The sequence below is a fragment of the Talpa occidentalis genome, unplaced genomic scaffold (genome assembly GCF_014898055.3).
Source record: "Talpa occidentalis isolate TD23 unplaced genomic scaffold, MPIMG_talOcc4v2.1 talOcc4.4, whole genome shotgun sequence".
Lineage (NCBI taxonomy): Eukaryota > Metazoa > Chordata > Mammalia > Eulipotyphla > Talpidae > Talpa > Talpa occidentalis.
The window spans coordinates 38,100,285-38,123,979 of NW_023604295.1; the positions used below are offsets into that span (position 1 = coordinate 38,100,285).

Consider the following 23,695-nt stretch of genomic DNA (forward strand, 5'->3'; position numbering starts at 1 on the left):
AAGGTTTTCTCCATCAACATTTATGGAATAAACCAGAGTATATTCCATGCATGATATGGAATCCAGGGACTTCCAGAAACCAGCCCAGGCCCACCTTCTTTCCCCTCTTACCTAATGGGACCTTTGACAATACTCACTAAGGATTGGGGAGGATTGGCAATGCATTCTAGAGTAGTGAATTTAATATGCTTCAAAAGCCCCTGAAGGACTAACTAAAATACAGATTGCTAAACCTCAATTTAGAGTTTTTGATTCAGAAGTTCTGGGGTGGGTTCTAAGATTTGTACCCTTAGCAAGTTCCCTGGTAAGGCTAATGATGAAGAATTGGGGACCATACTTTTGAAAAGCAATGCTCTAGCTCTCAGCCCTGGAGATTAGCAAGTATTTTAAGTAAGAAAGAAATGGGCATATAAGTAAGCAGTTCCCTGGTGGAGAAGTTGGTAAGGAGGAAGGCAAGTCTCCTTACTTGTATGGGTGATGGCAGCATCTGGATTGTGAGATATATAAAGATAAGTAGAAAATTTGGGCTGGACCCAGACTATAAGCAGTTCTCCTCCATCTCTAGATGTAAAAGGTGATTTCAATTCACTTCATAAAAGGAGGCCCCAAATCTCACCAATCTCCCAATCCCACTCCCAGGGATCAAACCAACCACGTTACTGTTCTTAAGCTTCTAGACCATTGTGTCTGCTTTGTTTGTTCTCTCCATACAGCTGCACAGTATTGTGACCAGGCAGTAAGGCTTCAGACTTGGAGTCTGAGGAATCACTTTTCAGAATGGTGAGGTAGGAGAGAGTAATTTTTCTGGCAGAGGAACATAAAATTTTCCCTCCTATTCCCTTTGACACCAGGTGTGTGTGTGCTATTAAAGCATCACAGTTTCAAGGAAGGAAATAACAAAACAAACCTTTTCTTTGGCTCTAATGTTGGCAAAAGATTTCTATATTGTAGACATCTGTCAATACAAAAAATAGCTTCCCCCGTGTGTCCTATTCCTTCAATGCTAAGAAAGCAGTTTTTAAAAGGCAGAAAGAGATATAGCAAGGTAGGGATTTTGTTGAACTCTTAACAAAATCTGGAAGCATCACTGCTCTGAATCATCTTTGGAACAAAGTATTAGAGGGAGTGGGGAGAGATTAAAAGATGCAAGTCACACGCAGGTATGAGCCAAGGTGGAAAGGGTGAGGACTGCGGCAGGAGGACACGGTACTGTTAAGACAAGTGATCCAGGCTGAAAAGGCAAGAGGAGTTGGAGGAACTAGAAACCAATATGGACTCAGGTAGGAAAGTAAGAGGTGGGGGCCTTTGTTTGGGAGGTGATGGTAGGAAGGAAAAATGAAGAAAAGGGTTATTGCAGAGGTTATCCGGAGAAAGCCAAAGAGGTTAGACCAAGAGATGAGGTCTGGTAGAGACAAAAGAAAACCTTCAGCAACCAAAAAGACCAGGATCGCACAGCAGGAAACCCAACAGGGGACGTGAAAGGCATCAGAACAGCCTGCCAATACAGCTCTGCCTTGCAATGTGACTTGCTTCCTTCTTGCAATGTGACTTACTTCTTTGCCTTTGACCGTAGCTGTGTTTATAAATGCATGGACACTTTTAAATGCTCTCAGTAGGCCTCCTAGCTCTCAAACATGTGAGGAAGTACATTCTTGCATTCACTCAGTCCACAAAAACATTAGCACATACTATTGCTAAGTAGTTGGATGCTAGACCCATAATAATAAGTGAAAATAGGGCCTCCCTGGTGGCACAAGGGGTTAAGTACCACACTATGAAGCAATCTGCAATCCCCAGCTGGCCAGGGAGCAATCCACATGGCGAGGCAGACCTCTCCTGTCTTGCCCACTGCTCCCCTCAGCAGTGTGTTTCACTCAGTCTGCCTGTTCTGTTCCCCACTCTATCTCTGGTAGATCCTCTCACCTCCCACATCTCTGGCCTGTACCCCAGCTGTTGTATGCATAAATAATAAATCTCTTTTTAAAAAAAGTGAAAACAAGATTACTCTTTAAAAGGACCAGGGTCATGAGGACCAGGGAAGATTTGGGGGCTGACCTAAGTTAGGCTAAATAATTTATTTATACAAAGACACTTAATAAGAGCTGGAGCTGAACTCAGCTGACCAAGTCCTTAAGCTGATCTATTATTCAATAATGCAGTCAGCTCAAGGGTGCACTTGCAAACATTTCATTCATTCAAAACTGTTCCTGACTGCAAGTCACCGAGGTCAATATAATACAGAACACAGAAAATGTGCGTATTATAAAGGGGGGTGGGGAAAAGGGGCACTCTCAGAAGAAGGGGAGTCCATTGCAGGAGACCAGAGGGAGACTGAGTGAGGAGAGGTAGAGGAATATCAAAATTGAAGCTGAGATGATACAGGAACATGTGGAGTCGGTCGGTCTGGAGAGGAAAGGCCAGGGGCGGGGAGGCTTAAAGGATCACTCTAAGATTATATGCTTTGAGTGCCTGAGCAGACAGCTGTAACATTTGGCAAGTTGAGAAAACAGGGATAAGGAAGGGGGTAGGGAGAAAATAAAGAGCTCATTTTGAGCCATTGGAGTTTGAGGTGCTTTGAGACTCAAGTGCAAGAGAAAGTTCTGAAATGAAAATTTACAAGTCATAGGAACTTAGGGGGTAGTTGAAAACTAGGAGTAGCTGACATCAGCTAGAGAAAGATTTTTGCTTAACTATCACCAGAAACTTAGAAAAGAAAAAAGACTGAAGAATAAAAACTTAAGTCAGCTAGTTAGACTGGCTAGTATTTTTAAAAGTATTTCTTTTTTTTTTTTCTTTCTCAAGCATTACACAAATGCTCCTCTGACTTTAAGCAAGTATCTACACAGAGCTACAGGGAGCACCGGTGTCTACCAATATACACAGCAGAAAAGCTGGTGGGGCCTCATCATCTGATCAGTCCCCTAAATCCAGAAGACAAGAGAAGTGATATGCTCAGGGTCACAATGTAATGGCCCGCGTTTTATTCACATTTTTAATTTGTGCCTCTGAAAAAATAATCTTAGGATATTTTGTAAACTTTGTATAGTGCCAGGATGTGACACTATTCCTCTCCTCATTATAAGAATGGAGGTGTTAAGAGAGAGGGAGATAGGATTATTTCCCCATCATTCCCTCATGAACTCATGACAGTCAGAGCAGAGCCAGAAACCAAGTCCTTCATTTCTCTTTTATGACAAAGTTTCTCCAGGCAAGAAAAATGATGATGCACACCCAACATTTATGTTCCAGTAATTCCCCCAGCAGTGATCTAAATAGACTTTTATTAACCAGATGGCAGCCCCGGTAGATACAGGGTAAAAAGCAGGTGCCCAATATTAAAATACACACACACACACACACACTCACACACAGAGACAACACAAACATGAGTGTTTTTCCTCTCCTTCCTAGGGTCTCAATGGTTTCCAACATTGGAATTATAGATGTCCTAAGACATTCTCCATCCTGGACTCAGATGTTTAACCTGCATATAAGATAGCCCAGACCTCGTCTGATTCCAGTTCCACCTCTACTGTTGACTATTTACTAACTTGGATTTCTCCCTTCATCTCAGGCCCTTTGGTCTTCATCTGTTAAGGGAGACAGTTGAACTAAATCATTTGTAAGATTTATTTCTCCTCTAATAATGTATGAGGTATCAATGGTAAAGACTTATTTCATCTAAAAGGTATTTTCTGGAAATTAAAGTGTTGTATAATAAAGAATATGTTTGATCTTTGCCTCAAGTTGCTGGGATGTAGGTTTTAAAAAATCCCTTAGAATTTTCCAAATTGAACCTCCCTGGTGGCACAGGCGGTTGAAAGCACAGCACTATGAGACTGTCCGCAGCCTCTGCAGTGCTAGTTTGATCCCTGCTGGCGACGGAGATACCCACATGGCACGGCAGACCTCTCCTGCCTCGTCCACTTCTTCACTCAGTAGTGTATTTCAGTCAGTCTGCCTGTTCTATTCCCTACTCTGTCACTCGTGAAACCTCTCATCCTCCCACGCATCTGGCCTGTACCCCGGTTCTTGTATAAATAAACAAATATTTAAAAATAAATAAATAATTCTTTAAAAAATAAAATAATTTCCCAAATTACAGGAGTGTCTTTGTTTTTTATGTCTGGCACTTAAACCATACTTGAATGCAGACTGTAGACAATGAGCTAACTTCTGAAGGGAGCTGGTTCTGCCAGAAAGACCAAATACATGTTTAGAGAGTTGGGTGTTTGAGCACTAGGAGAGAGGGAGAAGCTGGAGAATGTATTCCTTCACATGGTCAATGGTTCAATCAACCATGCCTATGGCATGAACTCTGGACACCAAATCTCAGATGAGTTTCTTTGTTGGGGAACACATGGAGATACCGGAAGGAAACAAGTCTTGATCTCACAGAGAAAGGGCAAGGAAGTTCCATGTTTGGGACTCCATCTGACTGGTTCTGATGCATATACTTCATAATAAAACTAGCTCTAAATGCTGTGCTTCTCTGAGTTCTGTGAGTTGTTCCAGCAAATGATCAAACCTGAATGGGTTATAGGAATGCCTCCCCAATATGTAGCCAATTGATCAGATGTAAAGGTGGGGCCCCCAAATTTGTGGCTGGCACCCAGAATAAGGGCACTCATTGAAGATTGTGCCCTAACTCCAGAGAGATAGCATTGGAATTGAAATGCAGTACTGCATGATCTATCTATTGGATAATGATTTTGATTCACATATGGCCTTGGACAACTGAATGAGCCCCACACACCTTGTGCAAGTATTCTCTGGCCTATAGTTGGGTGTGCTTTGGCAGCAGCTTAACTATTATGTGATTATAACAGTATTATATGTGATTATAAGAGATCAATGCTGCCATCATTTAAAAATCATGGTTTTGCTAGTGTGATGGATTACATGAAAAATTGCTATGAGATGTCAAAGAGGACACATTCATGCACCAGCACATCCTAACAGGACTTAAAAAAGAAACGTTTTCCTGCTATATTAAGCAGCTGTTACAAAGTTTGGGAAAAAAATTCTGGGGGGCATCTGTCATCATTCAGGTGTTGACTAAAGCCCTGCCTAATATATCATCTCTTTAACCACTACTCTGTGGGGCTTATTTTTATCATTCTCAAGCAATTCAAATGTTGGTCATCCAGAAAATTCATTCCTCTTTTCCTTCCTACAGGCACAGGGAACAGAATTGAAATCACTGACACAGCTGAGCCAAAACATATTTAAGAATATCTTTTTGTTCCAATGTAAACTCAGTCTCCAAGCTCCTGTACTGTTATGCACATCAATTCATTGACCACAGCCAGCAGAAAAAAAAAAGACAATCTGGGATTTGGGGGGGTGGGGGGAGGTCAAATCAGGTTCTAGAGTTATTCCTATCCTCCATGATACTTCTGTAAAAGACCACGGACTACTTCAGTGGTTGGAATGTGTCCCTCCAAAATTTCGTATGTTGAAGTCCTAACTGCCAATGTGATGGTATTTAGAGGTAAGGCCTTTGGGATGTAATTAGGTTTAGATTAGGTCATGAGGGTGGGGACTTCATGATGGGATTAGTGCCCTATAAGATCTCTCTCTCTCTCTCTCTCTCTCTCTCTCTCTCTCTCTCTCTCTCCTTACACTGAGGATAGGCCATCACATCTATCAGCCAAAACAGACCCTGGTAGGCACTGAATCTTTCTAGTACCTTTAACTCAGTCTTTCCAGACTCCAAAACTATGAGAAACTTAAGTCTATTGTTTAAGCCATCCAGTCCAAGGCTGCTATGACAGCTCCAGTAGACTGAGGCTGGGGAACTCAAATTCTGTGTTGTAAGAGTCATCTGGGGTGCTTACTCCCAATGCAACATCTTGGAACCGTCTCCCAGAGATTCTGAATCAGTAGATCCAAGTTGTGTCCCATAACCGTGCATGAATCAATAACTCCAGGTAATTCTAACACAGGTGATCTGCAAAAACACACAGAAATGCTTTCTATTGTTTCTCCCCATAGGTCATTATAGGCAAGGCACCAGCACATGCTGCCCACAACTGACTGTGTTTACAGAGCTAAAATGGAAACACATCAGACCCTCCCAGAAGATCTGTGGCATAATGTTAGTGAGCACTGAGTAATCATCATGGGTGATTTGTTCTAAAAAGTGATCAAAGACTCCTCCACTATGCACATGCCAATCAAGACCAACTGATCAGGGTTTGTTTTTTCATTTGGAAAAAGGTCAAGCAGCTGCCCGTTTGCTTTTTTCTCTCTAGGGACATTTTAGGAAGTTCATCTGTTCTAAACAGCTGCTCACAAGTAGAATTGATCCTTGCAGAAAAATGACTGTGGGACCACACTCCAGAGGTGACATATGTTAAACTTTTTTCTTTTTTTTGTTTTCCTTTGATGAAAAAAAAAATACAAATAGACTCTCTCCTTTAAGTAATTTAAAATCAGGGTAAAAAAGTATTTTGATAGTGATTATCAAATTTATATAAAGTGTTATGTTTATAAGCCTTTCCTTTTGTCAGTGTCATGACAAATATTTATACATGGCTTTTAACATGAAGGAACTCACCTTCCTTGTTGAGTCAACAGTTTGCATTTTAAAAAATTCATGTATCTGTTTTGTGGTCTTTATGATAATCCTACAAACAAAAAAAGACACACACTATCACCCCATGAGATAGTATTTAGCTCAGAATGGTCAAGGGGAATGGGCTGGGTTCAAATCTCAGCTCCCCAACTTACTTTCTATGTGGGCTTGGGCTACTTAACCTTTCTGAGCCTTGTTTACTCATCTGCAAAATGAAGGTAATCATGCCCACCTCATAGTATTGTTATAGGATTAACAAATTAATATTTCTGAAGTTCCTGGCACATAGTAGCATCATTTAAAAATTTATAAAATAAAACTAAGTTCAAGAAGAATTTGTGTGCTTATAACATATCAGATACTGAATAAAGACATGGAAAAAGGAGGTTTACACCACCATCCCTAAACTCGAGGAAGGTCCGGTGTAGGGTTGAAAGGGACACAAAAGCTCTAACAAACAAAAGACAATTTTTGGGGTCCCGTGAGAGAATAGTCAAAAGAAGCTGGTCTAGGTGGAAGAGAAATGAAGGAGATGGGAGCAGGTACCAGTGCAGGAGGAGAATTAAAAGATGAACAGAATCTTCCACGTTAAACTAGAGAGATGTGAGAGGGAGAAAGTAGAATTCCAAGCCAAGGGTACAATATGTGTGAATAATAATAGCACTGCCTATTTCACATCAGAACTTTGCTTACTTACTTACATTTCATTGAATTCTGACCATCGCACTTCAAGGTTGGCTTCACCGTTATCATTTTACAAGTTAAAAACTGAGACTTAGAAAGGCTCACAGTATATTTTTCTAGAATATACCGTAAGTGGCAGAGCCCATCTGTTTCCAAGACTGAAGCTGCGCAGGCTGTTTCTTAGGCACCCCTCAGTCGTGGAGGCAAAAGTCTGATACAATCAAGGATTCTATAAAGAAAGGAAAGTTTTAAGGAAGGAGCTAGAAGGAAATGAGAGGTAGAGAGAAGGATGTTTCATGTGCTGATTTTGTTTTTAAATAAGATAGACTTGAGCATTTGATAAGCTAAGTCAGTGGAGAGAGAATAAAAATACCAGAGACTTAGGGGTTAGTGCAGAGGCAGCATCCCGTGAGACCCAGGAGGTGACAAATCCACCCTAGAGGTTGAACAGCTTTGAATGGGGCATGATCAGCTTGTTTTAAACAAGGAAGAGGGAAAGGTCGAGGCAAGTTTATATGTGATGAAAGGGGTCTGAAAGCTGGGGTTCAGAGCAAAGTTGGGGTTCAGGCCCTCCTATCTTAGTCAGACTTCCATGTCATCTGAGGAGGATGCTCTTTCTACTCCTTGTTCCCCACCCCCACAAGATTCCAGGGCAGGCATCCACAATTCTCCTCCACCCACCTCATGCCCCTGGTACTCTTGAATGTGTGGCAGCTGCTTATTAAAATATTAGCTTACATCTGTTCTTCTCCTTTTCCTTTGCTATTTGAAGTAGGTCATTTAAGGTAGTATTTCTTTGACTCAGGGATTTTTCTGGCTAGGATAACAGAAGCTATCTGAAGATTGTAGCTCTAGGGAAGGAATAAAATCATTAAGAAACTACAAAAGGGGTCTCATAATATCTCGATGGGAGGGGGGCTAGGTCCCATGGAATTAAAAATATATGAGGAGACTACTGAGGAGAAGCAGAGTAGACATAGCTACAAGATTCTGGGCAGTGATGACTGCATGGCTTGCCTGGGGAGCTGAACCCCAGGCAAAGAACATTTCTCGGTAGCAATAAATTCTCCTGCCCCAGGCATGGACATAATCTATAACGGTGGCCCATAAAACCCAGGCAGGTCATTGACTCAGCCTGACAGAGAAGGTAAGGGCTAATATTAAATGCACCACTTGGGATAGGAAATCAACATTAGATTTAGGTTGATTTAATTGAAAAAAATAGAGGCATATTTCTTCAGCCTTTGAGTTAATAAGTTACAAGTTATATTCAATGCATTGTTCATTTGCTGCTCTGAATACAAGCTAGCATCTTCTCCATTCTTTGCTCTCATTATCCACTGGTTCTGTCCAGAAAGAATCAAATTCCACTTTCCAGGTCTAAGCTTTATTCTTTGGGTGGGAGGAGAGGGTGTCCCTTCAGCTCCCATCCTTGCTTGCCTGTACTTGCGCATATTTCCCTCAATCTGCAGGTACCAAGAGAGGATCTATTTCATTACTGAACCCCTCAACTACTTATTATGATGATCTTCTTACACATGGTGGGTTAGAAAAAGGTGAAGCAACCACCTTCTTAGTGCCATCTAAATGCCACCTGGGCACAGCACACCGGTAAAATGGGGAAGCTACTATCTTCAGGACTGCAGAAAGCTGTGGTGAATTGGTGTTCTGTATGTTCTCTGCAGACATGAGGGAGCATTATTCATGGTCCACCTGTGGTGTTAAGCTCGATGTCATTTGTCATCCTATCAGTGTGGGCAAGAATAGAAAAATCCATTTGTACCCATCAGAATGCTGTTCTCTCAATTGTGTTCTCTCAATTGTCGTATTCTGAATTTGTGCCCCTTTATTTCGATGAGACTGGAAAGTTTTTGCAGAGAAGGCCAGTGCAGATGCCAACGAGTCTTCTCAGAGTCACGTGGGCAATGCTGCAGGGCTCTTCAGGGTTTTTGCATTTTTAGAAATCAACAAGCAGAAGAGGGAGGGACCCCAAGCACCTGGGAGAGATAAGAAAAGGGGGTAGTCTGGGGTCAAAGAAGAGAAGGTTGCTTTTGTGTCCAAAACCAGTCCATTGCAGGTTAGTCACGGGGATCTTACAGTGGGAAGAAGTGACTGCAGCAGCCAGCCGGCTAGAGCAGGAAGCCTGGGTGCGGGGCTCCACTTCACTATTACTGAAGCTGGTGACCTTGCCTCAGTCACCTGATGGTGCTGACCTTCCATTTCTTATTCTAATGGAGAGAAATTGTCCTATGGATTGTCCTATGGATCTTACAGCATTGTATCCTTTTGATAATACGATCATTTTGTCATTATAACCTTTTATCATGTTGATAGCAAGACCATGTAAGTTTGCAGAGGAGACTGAATGAGGTAAGGGAAATGCTGAATATAGTGTAATGTATTGATGAAAGCTATCATGATTAGCAATAATAGAAACAGGTAATTTCTCTGGGTCTCTTTCAGTACAGCCTTTCCAGCACTGGATGGTAGGAGAGTTATTTGCTCCCACCCTGCCCTGAACAGCTGAACCTGCCTCTTAAGGCTTTCCTGCCTTGCCCCACCTCTAAGTTTGTTCTCAGTGGTTGGTTCCAGCCCAAGAGCTGACTTCTGCTGACAGCAGCAATGGGGTTAGTTTTTTTCTAGAAGACAGCAGGATAATGCAGTGATTTAGCAACACAATAAATCCCCAAAGTTTACTTGGGCTGGGGGTGGGGGCAGGGAGTGGCATGTGAGGAACCTTATAGAGGAAAAAGAAAAAACAAAAAACCTGAGCTCCTTTGGAAACTGGGTAGAGAGAATTTCATCTCTTGCAAGCTTTTTTTTGTGTTCCCATCTCTCCCCACCAGCAATGTGAGAAGAATTGTTGACATTTTCAAAGGGCAGATAACCTCTAAGGTCCCAAATTTCTGGTCAACAAAGGCAGCCCTGATACGACAGCAGGTCAACTTCTAGCCCTAGCTCAGAGTTCAGGAGCACTCATGGTTTAACCAAGCAGGCCAGAGGTTAGGTGTCTAAAGGTGCTCCTTCAGGTGGGAAGTACTCCACACCAGGGACAGTGTGGTCTGACTTGTCCCAGGGGCATCCAGATGTGTGAAACTGGCCCCTGATCTAGACGTCACTGATCAGGAGAAACGGATATGAGGCCTCACCAAAGCTCATCCCCAACATTCTCCTGACTTCACAGGCCTCCTTACCGTCTAGAATGCTCAGCAACCCCAAACCTTGGCCCCCTCAAAGTGTTTGCACTTGCTTTGCCCCTCCACCTGGAAAGCCATCCTCCTAGATGTACTTGCTCATTGCTCAATCCTATAACTAATTCATATTCTTGTCCAAATGTCACCTCTTGTGTGAGACTTCCAATGACCAACCTCATTAAAAATCTAAATTAACCTCTCAATGTCTCCTAGCACTCCTTACCCATCTTTCTTGCTAATTTTTTTTTATGCCTGGTAGTTTTCACTATCTGACATAAAATATTATATTCATTTGATAGTCTCTCTTCCATCCATCATAGATAAAATGATAAACTCCATCAGGAAATTTTGTTGGTTTTCTTCACTATTCTATGTAGACATGTACTTAGCACATAATAAGTCTCAGGAAATATTGGTCCATAAATAAGTATCCTAATTAATAATCTGATAAATTAACAGAAAGATTACCAAGGTATTGAATTTCAGATAATATGGCTGCTAATCATAACTATATATATGAACTTTTAAAACCAAACTGTTTACTTAAAAGGTAATTTCTGGACTAGACAATAAGCAAAGCTGGTATATCTAAGTTCTGTTGATAATTTGCAGCTATGAAATTATATAAATTTATATGGGCACCTTTCTAGCCTTAGTCCCTATTGCAAAATAAGGAATTACACCAGATTCTTAAGTCTCTTCCAAATACCATCATTATGTAATAATAAAAGTAAGACAAGCTCTGGGTTCAGATACAACAATAACAACAAAAATATTTACTAACTGTTTAAATCTCTAAGTCTGAGAGATTTAAAAGCTATAAGGTGACTAAATATAGACTTTGGCTGCTATAGAACTTCTTATCATCAGCAGGATAGAAAAGACAAAAATGTAGTAAAATGTTAAGTATCCAAAAGATAGATGAAATGCTAATAGTGAGCAGGAATGATGAATTCTAACATGCACACCAGGTCTGTAATTTGCCTTTGGTCTTCTGGAGAATTGAAAGGGTTAGATACTTGCCAAAGATGATCAAATAGCAACAGAAATTACACTATTCTTTTCATCTTCTCCCCAAAACTGTGGTCATGCCTATTTTTCAAAGAAAAACCACAAAACACCAGTAGGAAGACCCCCTGTGTTGTCAACAGCTCTCCAGCTTTTCAGAGAGATCATCATATTGTTCTCTTCCTTTTAAAAATATTGGTCTCTCTGTCCCTTTCAGGAAAACTCTTTTATGATAATAGTATAATGAGAATTATGTGTCAAGAGAGAGATGACTTCCCTCATCCTGTCTAAGATGTGTATAATAACTTATCCTTAAAAACCTGACATCACCATCTCTTGATGAAGTCCCCTAACACATTTGTAATTTTCAGATATTTTCCTTTTCTTTTTTAAAGATTTATTTATGCATATAAGAACTGAGGTACAGGCCAGAGGTGTGGGGGGTCAGAGGATTCACCAGAGACAGAGTGGGGAACAGAATAGGCAGACTGACTAAAATATACTGCTGAGGAGAGCAGCAGGTGAGGAGAGCACAGAAGAGGTCTGCTGTGCCATGTGGGTAGCTCTCCCTGGGTGGCTGGGGATCGAACTTGTGCTACAGTGGCTGCAGACAGCTTCATAGGCTGTGTTTTAACCCCTGCACCACCAGGGAGGCCCATTTTCTTTTTCTTCTTATTTCTGGTTTCTAACCCTCGCTTGTCACCAAATATCAGCACCTCTTTTTTTTTTCTGGATTCAGGTATTAACTCTGTCAGATAAGGGGTTAAGCAAAATAACTTCCATGCCCTTTACAACTTTATTAATTTGTCATACCGGAGTGTTTTCTACAAGAAGGAAGTCTGCTTGGAACTCTCCGCTCATTCCTTTTCGACACAAGTTGAAGTTGAAGAGTTGAAGAAGAGCAAAAGAAGAAAAGTTGAAGTTAAAGTTAAAGAAAAGGAGAAGTAGGTGGAGGCCATGGGCTCACAAAGCTATAACTACTAGGTGGGATATAAACCCCACTGCTGGGTGTAAAAGTACCAGGTAATATCAATTCAGTTATGGTGGGGCGCAACATACATACTCCTATACAAAAGAGAAGATCAAGACATAAAACAAAATTCCATACATTTCTCCTGCGGCTCCGCGGTGCCCAGCACTAGGCACTGCGTTTGCGAGGCACGGACCACAGCTGGGTGTGCGGCGGCCGGTAGTTTGCAGCATTTGCCAGCAGATGCGATGAGTTTACCTCTCAATCCCAAACCTTTCCTCAATGGATTAACAGGAAAGCCAGTAATGGTGAAACTTAAGTGGGGAATGGAATACAAGGGCTATCTGGTCTCTGTAGATGGCTATATGAACATGGAGCTTGCAAATACAGAAGAATACACAGATGGAACATTGTCTGGACATCTGGGTGAAGTTTTAATAAGGTTCAATAATGTCCTTTATATCAGAGGTGTGGAAGAAGAAGAAGAAGATGGGGAAATGAGAGAATAGCATCTTTGTGGGGAATTTTTTTATATATATTTCTAGACAATAAAGATTTATGTTTTTCAACTTGAAAAAAATAAATAAAACAAAATTCCATAATTTCTAAATTCTAATAATCTACAACCAACAAAAGTTTTCTTTCCTTGCCACACTGGCAGAAAGTCACTGATGTGATAGAATTGGCCATCACCAGCAATTTTTGGAAAGAGGTGCATTTCCCTGTTTATTCTGATCTTGACCTTTCATCCCAGTCACTATCTATGGCAGGTAAGATGATGAACTCAAAGATTGAGAAGCAGTACAGAATGATGGAAAAAGTTCATAGAAGTTATCCCTCCAGCTATCTCTCAGACTTCCAGCTCCCCATCCACAGGATGAAGGGTTGGCGAGACAATTCCCATGTCTTTTGAGTGAGTTATTTCATTGTACCTAATCACTTTTCATTGCAAAAGAAATTGGCTTGAATCTCTCTGCCCCAATGGTAACAACAGAACTTAAATATAACTTGAGAGATCATTTTATTCAGACACAAGAGAAGATAACTTAAGAACCTAATGGTCATCAATTCTTCTTTTAATGGCTGAATAAAGATTCCAATAAAAGGCCACTTTGCTGAATCCTGTTATGTCCAATCTTCATTAATATAGAGCCAAGATCTCTCCTTTCTCTGGAGAAGGGGAAACCGCAGTACTCCTTATAAAATCTCTTCAGAAGCCTGAGGGTGGTAATTAGTGCATTTCCTGAGCTCTCTTTTTCAGGTTAAGCAACTTCAATTCCCTCAACCTGTCATTAAAGTGCTGGCTTCATAAGCATACTCTATTTTCACTAGATTTCTTTAAACTGGAGAGTCCAAAAATGGACACAATACTTAAAAATATCCAAATAATATAGAATAATATCAAAGGCCACATTCACAAGCCCAGAAAGTTGTTCTTTTTAAATAAAATAAATTGTAGCCAGATTTTTTATCTTTAACATGTTCAGATGAAATAAAATTAGAATTTTACTTTTCAATAAAACAAACTGAAAGTTCTGTAGCAGCATGATAAAAAAGTATATTTCAGTTTTCAGAGATTAGTCACTGAAAATAAAGCAGATACGAAGCAAAGTCTCAGCCCTATATCTTTTTGTTCTGTGAGTGGAAGTCACAGTATTTGAGCAGATACATTATTAAAAGCATCTGGTGGGGGCCTCCCCAGTGACAAAGCAGTTGAGGGTTGGGTTGTGAAACTGCCCACAGCCTCTGCGGCACCGGTTCGATCCCCGGCTGCTCCCCGGCCACCGGAGGGGGGGTCCAACATGGCGTGCAGATCTCTCCTGCCGCCCGCTGCTCCCCTCAGCAGTGTACTTCGGTCCCTCTTCCTGCTCTGGCTCTGGTGAATTCTCTCACCCTCCAGCGCTTCTGACTGTACCCAGTGCTTGTATAAATAAATAAACAAATCTTAAAAAAAAAAAAAGGAGAAAATTAATTTTAAAAAAATAAAAATAAATAAATAAAAAGCATCTGGTGGATTTTTAGTGGTGAACTTAACGTAATATATACAGATGTTGATATAATAATGCACACGTAAAACTTATAAAATGTATATAAACTGTAATTACTTCAATAACAAAAATTTAAAAATAAAAGTATTCAGTGTCACAAAAGAGTCATGCTTTCTTGAAATATTAGTATAGCACAATACTAGTAAATTTGGATACCATTAATATTCTAAAAGGCACTCATTAAAAAAAGCCAAGTGAACAGAGACTGCAGCCACTTTAGGACTCTCCCATGTCAAGTGAAGGTCTATTTGCTGCAGTTGTTAAGCAGACTTTAGGTGCTGAAATGGTCAAAAAGGCCGTAATTACAGTCCAGATTTTATATGTGAGCAAGTTACATTTGTGAAAATAAGTTTTTTTAAGGGCATATTGTATTTGTTCTCTATAAAATTGGGCAATTGAGCTAAGAAGAGGCATTGGATAAACTCCCCTTATAAAGATATACAGAATTAAATTATATTAGCAGTAGAGTTTCTTATAGCCTTCTCATTTAAAAAAGGGCTGGTTAATAGGACCATATTCATGCTCAAATATAAAAAAAAAATTTAAGACATTTTGGGCAAAACATTAAGAAATTTGAAATAATTGATTATTGGTACCTACCATAAATTTAAAAGTTAATATATCTTTTTGGTGTTTTCTTTACATTATTTAGGTGTTAGGAGGTTCAGAGAATTTCAAACTGATTTCCCAAAGATGGTGTCTTGTTTTATACCTGTCAAATACTGTGATATTTAAACAAGATAATATAAGGAAAAATATTCATAATCTATAAAGCATTTTTAAAATGCTACATTTTTTTACCTTATCTCAGGAAAATTAATCTCTCCTTAGCCTCTACTCTTAGAACTTTGCTTTACCTCTCATAATTTTTAATACACACTCATTTCTAAACTTGATCAATCATTCCTTCTAATAGGAATTGTCTTACTTATACATTTATAATGCTTTTCATAGTAATAGATTTTAAATAAATACTCAGTTGTGTTTGGTTGAATGAAGAAAAAATGAAAATTACTAGAGAATATATCACAATAAAATGTGCTTTTGTTGTTATAAGTGATTTCTCATGCAGAATTTCATCTGTTCTTAATAGTTAGCCTTCTCTTTAAATACACACATTCTTTTGAGAGACAACAGAAACCATCAGAGGTTAGGAGATTTTTTTTTTTCTTTCTAGTGTTACAAGATTAAGCTTAGCCATTCTCTTTGAAATATCTCCTTAAAATCATTTATCAAATATATATTTGTATTCATAATTGGTAAGACTTTCTATTAAATAATCTAAATAATACCCTTAAATAATAATCTTTTAAGGTCTATATTCAAAAAACCCTAGGTAATTTTTAAATAATAATCTGTTAAGGTCTATATTAAAAAAACTCTAGGTAATTTTTAAGCTGTAAAAGAGTTTCCAGACCATAATTGCTTTATATTTCCAATATCACCAATGATGCAACAGAAGTGCTTGAGGTAAAGTGACTTTGCCAAGGTCACATCAAGTCAGTGAGTAAGTACTGAATAACACCAGGACTGTCTCCAGATCTCCAGACTCCTAGCTCAGTGCTATTTCCTTCCTTCCTCTCCTCTCCAATTTATTCATCCAGAACTAAGTGACCAAGCAGAAACAATTGGGAATAGTCAGACCTCTATTAATAACTACTTGCTTTTATATAGTACTACATAGTTTACAAAGCACTTTCCATATACTTTCTCTCCTTAGATCCTTTCCTGCACCCCAGAGATGGGACACTAACTTACATTTATGATAAAGGAAGGCCTGGAAAGTCATCCCGGTATGTCCTGATATGTCCAGACTGTCACTACAAATCGAATTCCTTGCATCTCTGTTTCAGAGGTAAAATCAGTTAATGAAAAAAGAATTAGCCCACTATAACCCTTACTTGCCAAGATTCAAAGGGCCTGCTCCAGTAATTTTGTGAAGGGTCTATGAATAGAGAGGCTAAGTTTGAAAGAATTTGAATACTAACTTTAAGATTTTCCAGCAAAGTGATGTAGATTTCAAGGACAAGAAAGGTCTTTATCACCTACTTACTTTACCTCCCCTTTTGAATTGAGGGAAATAAAAGACCTCAAGTCCCCAGTAGTCAAAATTCTGGGGCATCTTAATGAACAAAAATTATCCCAAAAAAGTCAGGAATTCAGAAATGCCTTCCCTTTGAAGCCACACAGAAGTCTGTTTCTTGGCACTTACAAAAGGTCCTGAGAAGCACAGCCTGTACCCCAGAATCATTAGGGTCAAGGAGGAAACTAAAAACAAGAACTAAATATGAGGAGGAGCACCAGGCCCCCTCCCTGGGACTGGCAGGGAAGAGGACTTGGGGTTCTGATGGGAGGGAGGAGAGCTGGAAGACTGGGAACAAGGCTGGTATGCAGATAATAATGAAGAATCATGCCACACCATGTTGTGTGAGGAAGAGAACAACAGAGAAAGCTTTTGTTTCTCATTTTTAGAAAAAAAGCAGAGAAATTGCGTCTAACAAGTTGGAGGAGGGAGCTTTTGTCCCTTTCCCAGGGAAGAAGAGAGATAGTTTTCTTTCCTAGGCAACAGGAAGTTAAGTCTCATAGTGAATATGGTCTGTTATTGAGAGAATTATGTGAGTTCAAGGTGAAATCTGAGTGATGTTTTAATAAAAGTATATTGCCACTTGTGTATCAACCTTGGGTCTTTGCTACTCTAAATGCAGGATATATTAAAAAGTACTATGAAAAATGCTATGAAAATTAAGCAAGTAAATATTACTATATATAGTAAGGACTTTTCATTTTCATTCACACAGTTAATTTTCTACTGGATACTTAGTGTCAAGTCACTGGGTTTACAAATAAGAAAGTCATAGTCTTTGTTTTCATGATACTTACAGCCTTGAAAAAAATCTCTTGACATGTACCTAAGGGACTGTACCACAGTGTAAAGAGAAGCTACCAGGTAGGAGATGCTCTCCTAGCACCAGGGGAAAGACTTCCCAGTAGAGAAGGATCAAGAAATATTTTATTGAGAAAATTACAAGGTAATTTTTTGTGGATATAAAAAATTAATATACCCTGGCAATTCTACTCCTAGGGATCTACCCAAAGGACACAAAAACATTGATTCAAAAGAACACCTGTACACCATTGTTTATTGCAGCACTATTTACAATAGGTAAAACCTAGAAACAACGCAAATGCCCAAAAATAGATGACCGGATCAAGAAGATGTGGTATATAGACACAATGGAATATTTTTCAGCAGTCAAAAAAGATAAACTCATGCCATTCGCAGCAACATGCATGGAGCTAGAAGGAATTATGCTCAGTGAAATAGGCCACAAGGAAAAAGAAAAATATTGGATGGTTTCACTTATAACAGGAATACAGGGTAACCAAATCAGACATCAGTGTAAAAAAAAAAATAACAGTACAAAACACAACAAAGCAAAAACAGACAATTACAAATCAGAGACATACTGCAGGGGAAGAGGAGGGAGAAGGATTAGAGGGAGAGAAGAAGGAGAACAGGAGACTGTGGTGCATGGGTGTCTTGGGGAAAGAAATTCTATGGCGACTCACCCTGAGGGGGTGGGGAGAAGAAAATATTGTTTAAAAAAAATAATAATAAATTAAAAAAATAAAACATTAATATACTTTTGGAAGACATTCTAAGGTCTCTTTCAAGTTGTTTTATTATTAATGAGTAATGCAGTTCTTGTTAGTATTATATTACTGATAAAGAACTGACTATTAAACAATATATTTTTTATAGTTCTTAGCTTTTCCATAATATACCATTTGCTAATAGTTAATTAAGTCATGAAGCCATAAATTTAACAGAATACATTGCATTCTTAAGTATTCAAAGAAGACAACATTCTCCGCCTCTCCAAAATGTTTAAATTCTGCATTTGTACATCTGTTGTGTGCTTTCAAGACAATGTAAACATGGAACAGACTCAAAAAAATATTGCAAAATGGTATAACCAAAGTTTCATTTGGGAAGTTGTTCCCTGAATTTGCCAGGGGGAATTTGAATCCATTCTATGTGCTTCCAGTTTAAAACTGTAACTTTGTTTTCAAAAGAAGTAAGGACAGGTCCAAGCCTGTCATTAATTTTAAGTCTGGAACCCTGTCCCTATGTCCAAGGCACAGCTTCTTCATTTGAATTACTGCTTATAAAGAAATTCTCACGGGTTTTTAAAGCTGGTACTTCCAGATGTCTGAGACTCAGAAGCAGAAATTAAAATTTTTAATCATCTTTATAAATAACTAGTCTTTAGGATGGGGACGCAATATGATTTAGTGGCTAGAACATTAGTATAAGAATCAAGAAACCTGAGTTTCAGTACTGAATTTACCAGGATTGAGTCACTTTTCCTCTGAGCTTTGATTTTTTCCCAGGTAAAATGAAGAAACTAATTGTGACTTCCAAATTCTCTTCTGATCATAAAGAGTTTGTTACAATGCTGGGAAGGTAGTAACTTCACCAGTTATGAATCAACAAGATGATTTTTCTGGAACTTAATGCTTGAGTTGTGAGAGCTGAGACATTCTCAATCATGAAATAGAAGGCAGACTTAATCTCTCCCATCCCCTGAGAGCCTCTAACATTTGTTAATATCTCTTTATGATATTTACCACACTCCATCTTGAGCAGTGGTGTCTGCCTTGCACACAGCATCAAAGGTGCAGGAACTGTCTCTATTCAAAGTTTTGTTAATGCAAGCCATGCATGATTCAGAGTATGAGACCAATGGATGCCTGGCTAGAAGAGGAATGAATTAATAAAGCAAGGCAACTTTTCAAAATTGTGTAGACATGATTTTGATACCTCTCTTAAGCTTATACCTCTTTAAATATATTTCCATGGTATTTTCTCAGGTAAAGAATACAGTAATGAGCCCCATTGTTTGACAACCTAGGTATTTATTAAACAGAGAAGCTGGCCTGAGTGCTGCTGAGAACACTATGAAAGACTAACTCCAGAAGCAGCCTCTGTGCAAGGTTATTTAGTGTCTTTTGAAAGTAAAGAGAATTCTAAGAAGAGAGATTGAACACAGGATTTTACATTCATTTCTTCCTGCAAAACCATTCAAAATATAAAAAGGGTTGTTTGTGCTTGATAAATCTATAAAGACAGAGCAAAAGAAGACAACAACCAAATTTTAGAAAAGGGAAACCAGCTGGTGAAGATAAAGGGTTTAGCAGATCTGAGAAAGCTGAATTCAAAGTCAGCAATAGAGAAAGACAATAAGCAGTCTTAGACCACAGAAACTTCAAAAGTTTAAACAGGGGTAGCATCAGGCTTTTCAAGGTTTGGGTGAAGGGGAAAGGAATAAAATATACAGAGTTGTTTTTAAGTTTGTTTTTAAGAAGGTATTATAATCTCAAACTCTCTCCTAAATTTTGGGCATCTGTAGAACTGCCTTCCCAGATCCCAGTAGAAGATCTATACTTCACAGAAGATAGGACAGAAGCTCCCTATAGAGTGGACAAATTGAGTACCACTTTGAAAACTGGTAGATTAAGTGAATATTTATACACTGATTGTTGAAATCTGCAGAATCCTGGCAGCCAGATTTTTGTCATTCAGGCAGGAGAAAGAGTGTTCTTGAGGAGTCATTTAAATAATAAAAATTAAGACCTAAACATACTGATATCAGGAGTTCCACAGTGAAAAGTTCACCAAGATCATCCCACAACAAAGATGATTGTTAATAAGTTTCACCCATGTGTATAGAGCACTCCACACCACCTCCTAAGTATGAACAGGCCACTAAATATAAAAACATCTATAGGAAATCTTTAATATGAAAGATATAAACCAAAACAAGCAATCAAATAAATAAATAAATAAATGCTGAAAACAAAGAAATAGAAGATAAAAACTTCTAAAATTTTTATCATTGGGCCTCCCCGGTGGTGCGGCAGGCTGAGCACAGCGCTGTGAAGCTGTTCTCAGCTCTGCAGCACTGGTTCAATTCCTGGCCAGCCAGGGAGATTCCCACATGGCACAGCAGACCTCTCCTATCTCAGCCGCTGCTCCCCTCAGCAGTGTACTTCGGTCCTTCTGCCTGTTCTGCTCCCTGCTCTGTCTCTGGTGAATTCTCTCACCTTCCCACGCCTCTGGCCTGTATTCCAGTGCTTGTATAAATAAATAAATCTTCAAAAAAAATTTATCATTAATAGACTTTGTGAGGTATTAGAAAATATTGCCTCAGTAAAACAAGACAGCATAATATAAAATCGAACATTCAGAGAAAATAAACTAATAAGAATCTTGGAAAATGAAAGGCTGATATCACAATGCCAGTTAGTTCCCCGGCCACCTGGCAAGGGTCCCACATGGCGCACAGACCTCTCCTGCCTCCCGCTGCTCCCCTCAGCAGTGTACTTCGTCAGCCTGCCTGCTCTACTCTGCTCTCCTCTCTGGCTCTGGTGAATTCTCTCACCCTCCTGCGCTTCTGACTGTACCCAGTGCTTGCATAAATAAAATAAAATAAAAATCTTTAAAAAAAAAAAAAAGAAAGGCTGATATCACAAATTAAAAACAAAACTAACAAAAAAGCTTAGAAGATAAAGTTGAACTTACCATTTAGGAAATGCAAAAGAGATGGAAAATAGTGAATGAAACAAAACATACGGAAATAAAAAAAAAGACAAATTTAGAATATCAATATCTAAGTAATAAGGTTTACATAGATCTGGAACCACCCAACAATAAATGAGGAGAAACACAATGAGAAATCACCAAGGGAAAAGAAAAACAATTCAAGAAAAATTTTTAGACATAAAGAATGTGAGTTTACACATTGAAGACAGGTAAAAATAACACTACAACAAGGAAAGTCACTATATTTTTTGAATTCTGACGAAGAATAGATCCTTCAAGTTTCCAATGAGATAAAATCAGGCATGTTCAAAAAAGAAAGAATCAAAATGGCATCAGGTCCAAAGGGCAACACCAAAGGAGAAGACATAATAGTGGGACCATGTAAATAATGAAGGGAAATTATTTCCAGCTAGAGTTCTATTCCTAGCCAAGTGGCTATTCAAATAAGATATTTTCAGGTATGCAAAAGCTCATGAAGTCTAAGTACAATATATCGTTTTCTTTCTGGAAGCCACTAGAAAGTGTGCTCCATCAAAATAAGGGAGTGACCTAAGGGGGAAAAAAATCACACAAAGAATGCAGGAAAATAAGAGATTCCAACCAAGATATTTTCCAGGGTGATGAAAACGGATAACGAGATCAAACCAGCACACAGGACACAGCAGGGGAGGAGCCCACAGAAAAGTAAGTCAGAAGTTTCCAAGAGGTTACATCAAGAAGATGAACTTGATAAAATATCTGTGCATCTGAATGTATTGAGATGAGATTCGGAATAATGCAAAAACTTGTAGCTAAATAGTGAAAAGTATGTGAATGTTGAGTGTGTAAAAAACAAAAAAAATAAACAAGAATCAAACACACGGGGGGAAAAATCTTAAAAAGGAAGAGTAATCATTAATTTCACTTTGTCATGAAAAGTGTAGTCACACATAGTCATACTAATGTTGCCACTAAATTCTGACCTATGTGACAGTCCTGAGAAGATGGTGGGAGATAAAGGATGTTATGAGAATGTGATGAGAGAGGGAGATATGAAAACTTCATTCCCTTGGAGGGCTATCAATAAATAAAGCTGAGAAATTGAGAAGCAAATAATAAGAAAATCTCATTTAGAATGTGGAAGCAAATACCAATTAGAGTTGAAGCAAATATCTGGAGAGAAAAAGCATTGAACATGGGGAAAAGAAGCTGCTCTCGTTGATAACACACTTTCTAGAATTGTGACAGAAATAGTAAGTAAAAAAAGGAAGAAATCATCTCAAATTTTATTCATGTGGGGGTCTTCATATTTCTTTGGCTGCAGAAACATTTCTGGAGGAATGAGCAGCACAGGAGGCTGCAGTGTGTTCCCTGATACCTCACATCTCTAGTAAGACATGATTCAAGGGTCCGTCGAGATCAAAGAGGTTGCTCAGAGAAAAGACAAGGTGTCCTTGCCACGTGTCTAACTGCTCCTTGTGGTTGTTAGATGAAAATCATCTGCTAACCTTTATTTTCAAAATCTTGTTCATCAGTCTTTCACCTACCAGGCTGAGACATTTTCAATAAAAGGCAGTGTTCTAGATCCCAATCACTGATGATGACTGTCCAGGTTGACACAAAGTGTGTGCCTGAATCTTTTAAAACTTTAATGTAAAAGCAGTCTTTGTGGGGTTACCACATTTCACAGATTTATCATGAGTTATAGCTAAAGGTTCAGATAGAAGTATTACCCTTGGAACACATTTAAACAATTAAGCAAACCTGAATCCAGCAGACACAGCAAAAGCCTGTGGCTGTGATTTTTGTACCAGAGATTATAAAGAGACAGCTTTCAGCTACTTATTAATAACTACAGTTTACTGAATGCTTATTACATGCCAAGCAGTGTGGTAAACTTTTTCATATATTATTTCATTTAATCCTCAAAGCAACTCTATGGATAGGTATGATTATTATTTCTATTATATACATAAGAAGATTTAGAGTTTGGGAGATCAGGAATCTTGCCCTGTATCTTCAGCTAGGAAGTGAACAGACAAAAATCCGAAACAGAATTTAGGTTCAGAAACTTCTCTTTAAATTTCTCTTTCTCTGAGGAAATATAGTCAGATTATCAAAAACATGCCACTGAAAGTGTGGTGATGAGGTTAAAGGCAAACATTTCTCTCAAGTCTTCACATACTTCAGGACAGTAGGATATATAAAATAATTGCAAAACACATGAATATTAGTACTTAGTTTTTGTCCTTCATAATGATGACACTGATAATCATTTATAGTTTTAGGGAGAAGTTTTTGAGCCTGATGCATTCCAATAAGATCCATTGGACCTCTCCCCTAAAATACCAGTCTATAAGTTTCAAGCAAAAAAAGATTGAGAGCCAAAAATGAACAGAAATGAAACTCACTGTTCCATTAAGCAAGGGAAATGTGTCAGCACCAGAGGTTGGCAAAAATCATAGAATGAAATACTGGCTCATAGCATTTTCTCTGGCCATGGCAGTTTGCTGATAGGTATGCCTTGCTTTGCACAGCTGATATGTTCTTGAAAAGCTAGGGAATAATTGGAGCTTTGCAAGTAATGTTGTATTGTAAAAGTCCTGCAAGTCTAGTTTTTAAATG

The 23,695-nt window shown here is 38.8% G+C and overlaps 2 protein-coding genes across 6 annotated transcripts in view; one reads left to right on the top strand and one right to left on the bottom strand.

Annotated features, from left to right (window-relative positions):
• FGF12 (fibroblast growth factor 12) overlaps positions 1 to 23,695 on the bottom strand; it is a 638,738-nt gene that overhangs the window by 454,689 nt on the left and 160,354 nt on the right. The gene's annotated exons all lie outside the window — the stretch shown is intronic.
• LOC119257397 (small nuclear ribonucleoprotein F-like) lies at positions 12,611 to 12,975 on the top strand. Its single transcript, XM_037525288.2, has one exon. It carries the CDS (start codon positions 12,685 to 12,687, stop codon positions 12,943 to 12,945), a length of 261 nt encoding a protein of 86 aa, XP_037381185.1. The 5' UTR covers positions 12,611 to 12,684; the 3' UTR covers positions 12,946 to 12,975.